General features: G+C 44.4%; 1 protein-coding gene across 2 annotated transcripts in view; it reads left to right on the forward strand.

Annotated features, from left to right (window-relative positions):
• Window positions 1-12,482, forward strand: part of NRBP2 (nuclear receptor binding protein 2) — a 345,299-nt gene that overhangs the window by 321,063 nt on the left and 11,754 nt on the right. For both annotated transcript variants that reach the window (XM_085604600.1, XM_085604601.1), the window contains exon 16: window positions 9,301-9,364. In XM_085604600.1, the coding sequence (XP_085460726.1) occupies window positions 9,301-9,364 (64 nt within the window). The remainder of the gene's footprint in view (window positions 1-9,300; window positions 9,365-12,482) is intronic.

Consider the following 12,482-nt stretch of genomic DNA (forward strand, 5'->3'; position numbering starts at 1 on the left):
CCATATTTTCCATATACCACCTTCCATCAATATTTGGGCCTCATTCCGCGACACACAACAGTACTTTACAAATTAGTAATTACCCCCCAAAAGCACGTCCTTGTTATAAATGTCACGTACCACTGTTGTAAATTACACGGCCTCAAGCCTCGATGCATTGTCGCCTTTCTTTGAACACGGCGCCGCACTGAAATCTCAGTCCAGATCCAACTATGCTGTCAAGGTGGTTAGACCTTCGCCGCGACCATAAGATGTTGAACTGTATTGTGCCGAGTGTGCGGTTTTCCTGTACACTCCGTACACTCAGCACAATTGTATTGATGAGGAGAAGGTGGCCCAACTCCTAGGGAGTGTCAAAAGAGTTTTGCAAACAAAAAGGCCTAAAGCAAACACATTGAAAAGGCATATTGGGTAAGGGGGGAGAAGGCCGTGCTTACAACTCGCACAGATAAGATTTTGAACGCTTGCAAGGCAACTCAATTCAGTCTCCTGGGCAACCTTGGTTGCTAAATTTAGAATTCTTCATTTTGTTAGAAGTCACATCTATTTATTATTTACACCCTTTAGAAACGGTACAAGTGCAGTATGAAGCACTATATAAAATGAAGTTATTTATAAATGGTATATTTGGTTCAGTTGATCAATGTCATGATGTAAACTCGCATGACTTGGTTTAGCAAAATACTGCACTGTGTGTAATAAATACATGAGCCATTAGTAACTACCGCTCTCAGATCTTTAGTTTAGACAGTTCTTCTCACTTTACCAAGAACCTTCTAGAACTTAAGAAACTTTTGAGTGCTGTAGACTACAGGGAACTCCAGCTGTTTTTCACTGATAAAAGCTTCTTTCCGCCTGCAGTGCCTCAGCGGGGCAAGTCATTTGTTTTATGTAAGCCCATTTGATGCTTTAAAAGCTCTTTGGTAGCGCGGGCTGTGTCCTAGCCTTGACCCTCCTGTGGTGCTGCAATGGGCAGTTAATGATCTTTGCAAGTTTTTGGGAGACAGCATCATAGGAAGTGTTGTGTGTTTTGCTGGAATCCACTTTGAAAGTGATTACACAACTTTCCAGGGCTTTTAATGTTCCAAAAATAGCAAGGAGGCAGAAGAGATGTAACTGTGAGACCTGTTGCAAGCCTATCATGCCAGCATCCACCAGCGAATAAGAATTCAAGAATAGCAAGGGTCATAGTAGTACCAGCAGCATTGTTAACCACTGAAACAGAACTAATGTGGATGCACGGATAGGCCCTTGTTACAAGTGATAGTATCCTACCTGGGGGTTTATCTCCGCGGGGAGATGTACTGCTTTGGGACATGAGAGGTATCCAATGTCTACAGGGCCCCACAGACATCAGGGCCCAGTTTAGTTGGGTGGGATTCTGTACCTGGTGAAACCACTGCGGAGACAGACATGTCCATGGATTACAGACGGGGGCAAAGCCAGGCTCTGCCTGACCCTGCAGCACCACATGGGTGAGGGATGGCAGACAGCGTTGCTTTCCTCCTAGCCCTAAACCTGCTCTGATCCGCTTCCCCATATCCTGCCCTCCAGCTGACATCTTCGCCTTGCTCTGAGCAACTGGAAGATGTCCGTTGATTAGTCCACACAATCATGGAAAATGCAATTGGAAAGGACTGGGTATTCCCAGATCTGGCTGCATACTCCCTTTGAAGGAAGACATCTCCATTACCAGATACCTGCAGGAATCTGTGGTTTTTGTCACCCAGTATCCCTGCACAAACATTCAGCAAACTTGTAAAGAGGGTCATAAAGGGGGTTAATTATAGTGCCTTTTCTGAAGGAGAGATTTCTGTATGCGACTACCGGGGAATTTTAATGTACAACGAACACTAACTTCCCAATCTCTTCTCTGCTGCCTCAAAAGTTATAACATTTAAAAAGTGATGGAATGCAAACTGTCACTGATATAGCAACACACGTTGGCAAAGTGGCAATGCCATTCGTGTCGCCTTTGGAAGCTATTGGCTTTGCTTTTTAGGTCGAGCGTAGAACAGCGCATGCGCTGTTGCTCGACTTTTAGTAAAGGGGATCTCAAAAGTGCTACCCAGGCATTTGCTGGCTGGCTACAAGCTTGAGTGCACGTGCGCGTGCACGCGCGGCCATCTGCCTTTCCTGCCTTTCCTTTGTTGTCATGGGTAATTAAGCGCCTCTCTCCGGGCACCCTTTCATGTTATCGCTCGTTGCCTCTTCTGCCCTCCCCCGCCCTTGGCTGAGCTTACTTCATGTAGCGCAGTCTTCGCCTATCTCTGCCTGCTCTCCCAGCCCTTACTTTCCACCCACCGCCCGCTCAATCTCTATCTGACTTTTGGTATAATCTCGGTACCCGCGCTTTACTTTTAACATTAAAAGTAAAGCGCGGGTGCCGCGATTATAGCAAAAGTAAAGAAATAGATGTTTTTTTCTATTTCTTTACTTTTGGTATAATCGTGGCAGCTACGCTTTACTTTTAATGTTATAAGTAAAGCGCGGGTGCCGCGATTATAGCAAAAGTAAAGAAATAGATGTTTTTTTCTATTTCTTTACTTTTGATATAATCGCGGCACCCGCGCTTTACTTTTAACATTTAAAGTAAAGCGTCGGTGCCACAATACTTGTTCCTCATCCTACTGGGGATTTTCCCTGTGCCTCATACGGCCGGTCCACTCTTGGCTGGTGCTACACAACTCCTCATCCCTTGGAGCACCTTTTTAGGTCTCGACCTTGCTATCGCGTAAGCGATCGCAAAGCGAGACTATAGAAAGCGGGTTTGAAAAGTGCTCCCAAAAAGCGGATTGCATTGCTAGCACGCGCACAATCACGCGCATCGTGCCGCCATGCAATCCGCCTTTTGGGAGCACTTCAAAGGGTCCGCTCCCCCGCCTGGAATGCGCTCCCCCGCCCCCAAGCGCGCACTGCCATGCTCCGTCGGCTTGTTTTCCTTTCACTACACAGTGGTTGCTCTCAAATCAGAACTCACCTCCAGGTCACAACACTCTTCCTGCGGTTCTCTCCCCCTCCTCCTTACCGCGTTCATATGTGGGGGCTTCTCGGCTTCGCCTTGTAAACGTAGGGTGACTTTCTCAGTTTCACAAGGATTTACGGGGCTGGCAGAGCACACACAGAACTCCCACCCTGCCTCATCGCGGGAAGCCGATTCTTGTCGCAGCGCGGCGGCTCCAGCTGAGCCGAGCCGCTGCCTCAGCCCAGACTCCTCCCAGTGCTCTGCTGTGACCTCAGGCCGCCAGGAAAAAGAAAACGTGATTTCTAAAACAGAGTCATGTCATAATCTCCTATTTGTGTTGAACCTTGTTGACTGTATGCAACCGAAAGACACGGTGCTTACAGACCCGTTAAGGCACTGTTATGTGTGTTCAGGCAGAAAATATATACATTTTAATCATACGGAACCCATAAGACACACACAACATGAGCTGGTTTGTAAACAAATTCACCAAGGCACGACGGCTTTATTTGTTTGCGCAAAGAGAAGAAGGGAAAGTTGTCGCATAACAAACATTTGCCTCCTGGCCTCTGCCCCGTATGTTTTCGCTTTGGTGGAAAAGCCGGTCCCTAAAAACAATTCAGGCAATGGTACAGAAAATATTGTTGCGGAAAATATTTACCCCTCCCCAAATCAGCCGGGGCTAGGAGTTGCGTACACAGTCACTGACAACAAATAAGTTGTTTGCTGGTGATAAAACTGCACGAGGCATCGGCAATCAATATAATAGCCGAAGTGAGAAGGCTGTAATTGTGCAGAAATACTCGGGGGCCGTAATGAATGCCTTTGATCCCGGGCAGTCATTTGTTCATCCTGTCAGTATTGGCATTCGAGCACCGCTCCGTGTTGTCAATTTTCATCTGTTTTTAAACAGTCCTCCCACGCCAACGCTGACTGACGGCCGCGAGATGAAGGAGAAACAACGCACACGCGCACACAAGAGTCCAAAGAGAGCGTTTCATCAAGACCGCGAGAAATATTGTAAACACCTAACAAATATGGACTTGTTATCCTCCTAAATAAAAGGAGTGCCCCCTCTTGATTAAAATTGTGCACCGGGAGGGAGTGCAGCGCGGGGTTGTCCGGGTCGCCGGAGCTAAATGAAGTAGGTCCGCCTTTTGTGTGCATACAAATTGATGTTTACTCTGAGAACGATTTATTTCCTTAAATTGAAAGGCTCTCTTGAAAGGAGACTTCTCGGCGCTCTCCCCTCCACCGCTCTCTCTTCCTTCGAGTCACACCAGGCTTGTAATCAGCAACAAAAGCTGACATGAATCAAGGGCGGATTGACAGGGGCTGACCTCCATCCCAGCACGAGTCCCTGTCGGAGGTACCGACGGACAGAGCGGGGCCTTTCTCTTGACTTGAGCTGGTGCCAAGCGAGGTGAGGTCTTTTCCTCAAAATGTTTTGATGTCAAAATACATCAAAATTTACAGTGAGGAATTGAATACAGCTATGAGCGTATAGTACCAACCCATTATTTCTTGCGAAGCCTACTACTAGAAGCTTTGGTTATGAGGTCCTGAAGAAAGCCAGGGATAGTCTTCCCGAAGGCTGAAACATGTCGACCAGCAAATAGGATCAGTAACTACTTTCAACTGTTCCTTCTTTTTCATTTTTTTCATACACAGCTTTTAGACAGGAATGCGATTGACTAGACACAAGCAAGAAATATATACTTGTTGTTTGTCTTTGGCTTATTCTATTTTAAAAAAACACTAAAAAATTCTTTCCCAGAAATTTGCACTGCACCTTAGCAGTTTTTTCCTCTTTTCTTTGATTCATACTTGATAAGAGGACTCAACTCGTTCATATCTCCTCTATGTCATAAGAGGTTGTTGAGAAGAGTTGTTTGGTACCCCAGATGATGACACTGGGCACTTGGAGAGTTTAATGATGGGATGCTGATTATCCTTATCAAGTTCTTTCTCTCATCTTTTTTGTTCTTTACCTTTTGCACTTGATATTTTGTATGCTTACTTATTTTTATCTCCTGGAGCAATTGCTAAGTGGCAACTTTCTTGAATTGTATCAAGAGTTGCGTAGGTATAGACCTCGGATTTCTTTATTGTATTTGAAGGGGCTGACAAATAACTGATTGATTGCGGTCGGGCAGCACTGACAAGTGACGGAGGGGTGGAGATAAAAAAAAAGATGAAGGGGATATTGAAAAAATGTGACTCTTGCATTCTCCAATCTCTGCACTGGGCTGCTCTTGTCATCACATGCCTGATTGGAGAGCTCGGGCTGCCGCTCTCGAGGCGAATTGATCCTGTGTTTGCTGCATTGAAGGGCCAGGCTGGGCTCCGTCCGGTCGCGCTTTATTTTACCCCTGAGCACACAGGACGCGCTTTCTTACAGTGGCATCACTGCTGCCGCAGCATTAAGTTGTGTGGCGGTATTTAGGGCCACGCAGCAATGTAAAATGGACATCATCAGCCATTCTTTTTTTTAAAAAATTTGTTTTAGCCGGCAGTACTTAACATGCTATGATTTTTCAGTCACCATTTCGAACTAAGTGGAACTACACGTCCCAGAAAGCAATGTGTTGATGACTGACTTACTAATGATGTCAAACATGATAGGAGAAAGACGCTTGGCAGCAGTGCACGGGTTTGATTCTAATGGAATGGGTAAAGCCAGCTTCTGGCCTAGAGGTGCAATATGTCCTAACACAGGAAATTAACAAAGTCCACCATCCCCCGGTTTAAAATATATATAATTTGGGTGAAGCGGGCCCTTCACACCACTGGATCTTTGTGATTCTAACACGGCTATGCCAGTCGGTAGCCACTGTGTCATGTGCCCTAATGTAAGGAAGGAAAGGGCCCCATAGTCACTCTGTGAACCGTGAAATACAGCATTTATCAGGGCTCAGTGAAGTACTTAGACCGCTGGGCCTGGTGCATTTGCACCAATAGAAAATACATCCCTGCGCTGTACTATTGATAGTTCGACCCTGAGTATAACTGTACCTTATTTGCCCCTGAAGTAAATTACTTTGTCCCCAATGAATGGTTCTGCCCTGCCCCCACCTTCTCCAAAATCCAGCAAAGGACATATGTGCCAGGGAGGGGATGTGGTCCGTCGGCTGCGCTGCCGACTTTGGTGCAGGAAACCAGAGTTCGAGCCTCGAGGTCGCGTCCACATCCTCTGATTCTGGGCAAATCACTTAATCTCCCCGTGCCTGAATATGTATGTAAATACGGTGCTCATGTACAGCGCTCCAATACCTTCGGGTCGAGTTCGCGCGATATAAAAGATGCAAAAAAAAACAAGCATTTGCAATGCAATAGGTCTCGCATTTACGTGAGTTTGAGCTATTGACGTAAATGACAATGCCTTTTATTTATGTTTTGGTTTTTGAAACCTAAATAAAACGCATTGTCATTTACAATGCCAATAGCTCCAACTCGCGTAAATGCGAGACCTATTGCATTGCAAATGCTTGTTTTTTTTCTCTCTTGGTGAGCGTTTCGTGAGTCATAGAAACATTTACAGTAGTCTACTCGAGAGAACTCAGAATAGATCTCGAAATGTCAACGTTTGAAAGTTGCAGCGCGTGCCACCCACTGGCTTCCACTTTTCACAAAAATAGATGTTAATGGTGGTCTAAAGTCACTTCCGAAGCGAATGGCTGCCTATTGTTGCCAGCGGCCGCTCAAAGGCTGGAAAATAGCCAGCCCAGTGGACAGGGCAATAAATGTCACAACATTTATCGGTAACTATGAGAACAGCTGCGCATGAATACCAGGTTGTTCGCAGAAGCAGGTTTGGCTGCGAGCCAGACGATAACCCCTGGTTCCAGTTTAAAATAAGGATCCGCTTTGCTTTTATTTTCTGCTGGTGGGTGTCTGTCCGTCCCATGCCGTCTGGGCACCTTTATTATGGTCTGTGCGGCCCAGACTTCATAAAGCTTTGCAGCATAATCCCGCCCTTGTATCTCAATGCACGGATCCTATCGATTACTGAGACAGGCTGTATCGGGCGCGTTTCGAATGTCAACCAATGAACACCAACCATGGTCCATGCACAGTTAAAGATGGAGCTGACGGCTTAGTAGATTCATGCAAATTTTATATTAAATACAGACGCATAAATTCAGTGTGCGTCGTTGCAGTTCATTTTTTATAGAGATTATAGTTCTGCTCGTGTTCGCGTGCGCATCATATTATTTTCCTTCTCTAATTGATTCTAGGACACCAACATGGCGCTCCACTTCCATCACACTGTGAAAACAAAGCGACTACACCGAAATATTGAGGCATGGGGTTGATTTTAATGTCCTCTAATGCATTGCCGCGAAGCGCCCTTTTGTTTGTAAAAGCCTCTTCGCGTTTATCTGCTCCTTTTATTTCACTCTATACAACACTTTCACAAAGGAGCTCTTAAGACATTTCTGTCAGCGCTGCACAAGCATTGGCATAGTCAATAGGTCTCGCTTTTGGTACCTTATAAGTATTTAGTTATGCAGCACAATGTCCTTGGTGCAACAACAACTGTTGCATGGCAAAACACTTTTAAGGTCCCAAAGGCGAGACCTATTGGCTATGGCAATGCTTGTTGGATTTGGTTTTAATTTTTCTAAAACCTATGAAAGATGTCTCCGAATTTGTAATTAAAAAGATTAAACATGGATAGGGTTTTTGACTGCATTGTCAGTTACAACTTGAATAGTAACAAACCGCATTTTCAAAAAGTTATTAAAAATGCCACGTGTAGCAGGAAGGCCATTTCTTCCTTTTCCTCGCTATTCCTGATAAACACCATGCAGAGATTTGATGTTCTTCAATGGCAGGATTTTAATTTCATTGTATTAAGTTTATTAAATGCTTTCGTCAAAAGAACTGAACAAAATTAATTAATAAGGAACAAGATATTGCATAAAAGAATAAACAACATCACAAACAATTCTTAGACTGCATATAGAAGACAGAAGTTGTTTGTTAAAAGAACAAATCTGATGTAAAGTAAAGACAAAATGTATAGAAACGGAGACTGAATTTCAGTGGTTAGCGGAAAGTAAGATCAAAATGGTACCGTGCACAAGGGAGAGGCTGCATGGCAAGTCGGATGTGAACAGCAGAGTGGAGCTTCCGATGGAAGGTGTAAACGGTATTAAAATATCAAATATACAGAGGGGTTAGACCATGAATGCAATTGGAGAAAAAAATTCAGTGGAAACAAAACCAGAGGCGAGAATGAAATGGCTGCTAGAGAACAGAGGGGGCTTTCCTGGTGGATGCAAAAGACCAGTAGAAGAATTAAATATAGATTCGAACTGGGCCAAGACCAAGATTATGGGTGAAACAGTATTGCGTGTGAGAAAAGGTAAATGTGAAGATGAGTTCATCAGCACAGAAAAGACAGAGGGGCAAAAATTCAGATATGATATAAGAAAAAAAAAAAAGAGTACAAGCATTAGTGGAGATGTGATAAGAGAACAAGAAATGTGGCTCAAGAGTAACATTGAGGTTCCAGCGGAAGAGCATACAGGAAGAAAAAGAGTAAAATTAAAATAATCCATAGGAACAAGCTCTGGGAAAGAACAGAATTTGATCTTTAGTGGGGTAGAGATCACAGAAATAGGTACATATCCCCTGATGGTGCTTGAAGTGGGTGCCTCAAAAGCTTAAAGGAGTATTATCCATGACCTGGGTAATGTGAACGCACCTTGTTCAGTCAGCAGTCCCGCCACTGAGGCAGGCAAACTATGTTGGAAGACACTGACTGCTGGAGATGCTGACTTGCAGAGGGGAGAGGATTTACAGAGTGAAACGCAAAGGGTGCAAAATCAGAATAGAAAGTACTAAGGTTCAAACTGGAGATGTGGAATCACATGGGAAGAAACAATCCCTTTTCAAAGTGGCCACACTCCCCGGGCAGGAATTGGACCATTCGTGGCCTCCTGGCGCCAGACCCAGGGACCTTCTGCACCTAAACAATGTTGTCACCACAAACACCATTTCCCAGCTCCTTTCATTCCCTTTGGTTGAGTGGTATGGTCTCTAGATGATGAACCCATTTTACACTTCTGGCGAATTGCTTCCGCCTCTCACCCACAAACCCTTTCGACTTCCTCCGATGTTCCTCCCTCCACACCTCTTCAAGCCCTGGTTCACATCTCTCCTTTGGCCCCAAATTCATTTGGAAGAGTTTACTTTCCCACTTAACATTTTCCCAAACTTAACCCATCCCTGGTGTCTTTAGTGATGTCTCATCTCTCTGTTAATCATAGTTCAGAAACAGTAACTATGTTGTCTCTAAAACCTCTTTCTTTTTGTTTCCTTTTCAGCTCAGTCTATCCCTTAAACTGGAGGACAAGTTGCACCGGCAGTTAAGTTGTGACATTCTACCCTGTACGTGTGCTGCCCAGGCGGCTCTTTTGTGCACTTAAGAGTTTGATCTTTGTGTGGGGTGGTGGGTATGCACCTTTTCCTATATAATTCATTTTCTACATCTGTGTTGGGTGTTTATTCTCTGTTGTGGGTAGATGATCATTCCAACATGTTCCATGTTCTCCAACCTGGTAGTTTTTTTAACTTCACTGTTAGTTGGGGGGAGATTTCATGTTTGCTACTCTTCACTCTTTTAATTTTCGACAGTCATGTTTGGGTTGAGGATATATCTCATGTCTGCTCCCCATCATGTTTGCTCTGTTTTTTGATGGTCACTACAGGGTGGAGGATATCCCATGTCTGTGCCTCTCCATGTTTGCGCCAATTGATCAGCACGGTTGGTTGTTGGTCCTCTTTTTGCTAATTCTTTTGAGCTTGAGTGGATGGTAGAGGATATGTCTCTTCTGTTTGTTTTTTATTGTCTTCTGTTAGTTGAATTGATTTAGTGCAACCCTGGCAAGGCTTCTTGGTGCTGTAAGTGTATCACATGGAAAAGATAAAAGTAAAACATAGACAGCAGCCATGTAGTAGGAGAGCTTAAGGCATCAGTCTTGTTTACAGTTTTTGTTTGTTGTTGGTTGTGATGCGTGCTCCGCCCTTTGTTTTTCTTTGTCAACATAGGGGAGATGGACATCTCATTTCTGGTAGAGGCTTAATTTCTTCTCTTCCTGGCAAGTCAGTGGTACTTTTACAGATTCCTGATAGGCATTTGGACAACACCAATGTTGATGTCTTTGCTTCAGACTCATTATCGTAGTCTGTCAGTGACAACTCAGATAGTCATTCTTAACTGATGGATCAATTTGTGAAACATTTAGGTTTTGAAGTTTTGTGAGTTGCCCACTAGAACCGTTTTCAGAAGTGCAACTTCTTAGGAAGGTTTTTCCAATTTTTTGTTTTTTTCTTAATATTATCGATGTTCCCAGTTTGAGGTTACTTGGAGTGCAGTTTTCCTTAAAGCTTTAAAAGTGGTCACCTGATTCTTTTTTTTACTGTGCGATTCATTTTTAGGATGCTTTGGGTGTTCAGGAATGCAAAAAGCAGGCTTTTCATTGATTTGATTAGGCAATTGCATTTGTCTAAAAATGTTCTGATGATTTTTGCAAAGCGAGTTATTGTCCTTCCTAACTATAGGTATGTATGTAATTATATGGTATTTCTATAGGGTAATTCTAGCCAAAAGGCAGTGAAGCACTGGACATGGTCAGAGACAAGCATAAAGTCAACAAGTAACAGGAGAGGAAGCTTGATTGTGGATGGTTATTGTACTGTGGTGTAGTGCTCTTCAAAGAGATGCTGCTTCAACTCTTTCCTAAACTTGAGCAGTGTTTCTTTTAATTACAATTGTTTATTGTATGTTCATTCAGAAGAACAATGAATAGTACCATAAACCGCTCCTAAAGTCATCAATAACCCGAGAAAGAAAATCCCAGTTTTTTTCATGAACAATTGTTGTTGAAACTCAACCTTATCAAGAACATGCAACAAACTGATTTGCGGCAGCCCAACTTTCCATGTCAACGTGAGCGATTCCCACACATCAGTGAACACATGAAGACTCCGAGTGCGGAATCAGCTATTCATGAGGTTAGAACACGTTTCTAACGTGAATGAAGAATGAGCCTTAAAGGAGAACCAAAATCTGAGCAAAAAAATTACCCAAACCAACAAAGGCTGTCACGTCAATGTCTTAATGCCCCCCCGCCCTCCGACGTTGTCAGATCCCACAGCCTCAACATAATCTCCAACGTAGAGGACACTCAACTAATACTGCAACGCTATGCCCAAAGTAGCCAAATGGATGAGACAACTGCCTCAAACTCCACTCCAACTAAAATACTGATCTTCAGGAAGAACACCTCTGTATGTAACCAAAGCTGGTGGCCAGCAACACTTGGACCAATACCCGCTCCGACAGACCCCGCACACACCCTTGGCATCATCCTTGACAGCCAACTGACCATGAAGCAACAAGTCAACGCAGTCGTCTCCTCCTGCTTCCACACACTTCGCATGCCCCGCAGAATCTTCAGATGTATCCCAATCAACAACAGAAAGACTGTCACGCAGGCCCTCGTCACCAGCTGTCTACAGCAACGCTCTCTACGCCTGCATCTCCTCCCAGCTTCTCAGAGAACTCCAGAACATACAGAACGCCACAGCCAGACTCATCCTGGACCTCCCCAAATGGACCCACATCACCCCCACCTCAGAAACCTCCACTGGCTCCCCATCCAGAAGAGATACCAGTTCATGATCCTCGTGCACGCCTACAAAGCTCTATACGATCAAGGACCGTCCTAAATTAACCACCGACTCAACTTCCATCTGCCTGCAAGATACCTGCACTCCTCCTCTCTTGCCCTCACAGACACCGCATCCGTCGCAGCCACTGCAGGGGGTCGCTTCTTCTCCTACATCTCTGCCAACACTTGGAACGACCTCCCCATCTGCCTCCGAACAGCACCCTCTCTAGCGGACGTCAGAAAGCAACTCAATACCTGGCTTTTCGACTGAGACATGGCACCCTCAGCATGCAGATACCTCTAGAGGTCACACTGCTGTGCTAAACAAATCTTTATTGAATGGCTGACGAAAGGATGCTAATGTCAGAGTTTGTAGATCAATACTTCAAATGTTGCCGTCTCATGCATGTTTTCCAGCCAGTTTAAGAGTGTTGGAATTGTGCTTGACTTCTAGTGACACAATATACCCAGTTTGACAACACCTAGTGCTGTAGCCAACTATCCATTAACATGTGTTGTGAGAGTAGGAAGTTCTGAGACTTTGTGTAAGAAGGCCATATGAGCATGTGGCGGAGCTGTTGTATGGAGTTTATTTTTCATGTATGCCTATATCGGACACCAATAATCACTGAGCCTGTCACATTCCCATAATACATGAACAATGTCTTAATCATGTTCTCCACATATCTAACACAGAGGTGTTACTAAGCTTGGCTTTATGCAATTATCCCCGTTGACCAGTACCAGCGATAGACAACCTTGAAGAAACTATACTTCAGACGGGATTCCCAGAGACCCTTCTTATAGTCATCTAAAAGTATGCCCACTCCTCA

The sequence above is a fragment of the Triturus cristatus genome, chromosome 5_1 (genome assembly GCF_964204655.1).
Source record: "Triturus cristatus chromosome 5_1, aTriCri1.1, whole genome shotgun sequence".
NCBI classification, from domain to species: Eukaryota; Metazoa; Chordata; class Amphibia; order Caudata; family Salamandridae; genus Triturus; species Triturus cristatus.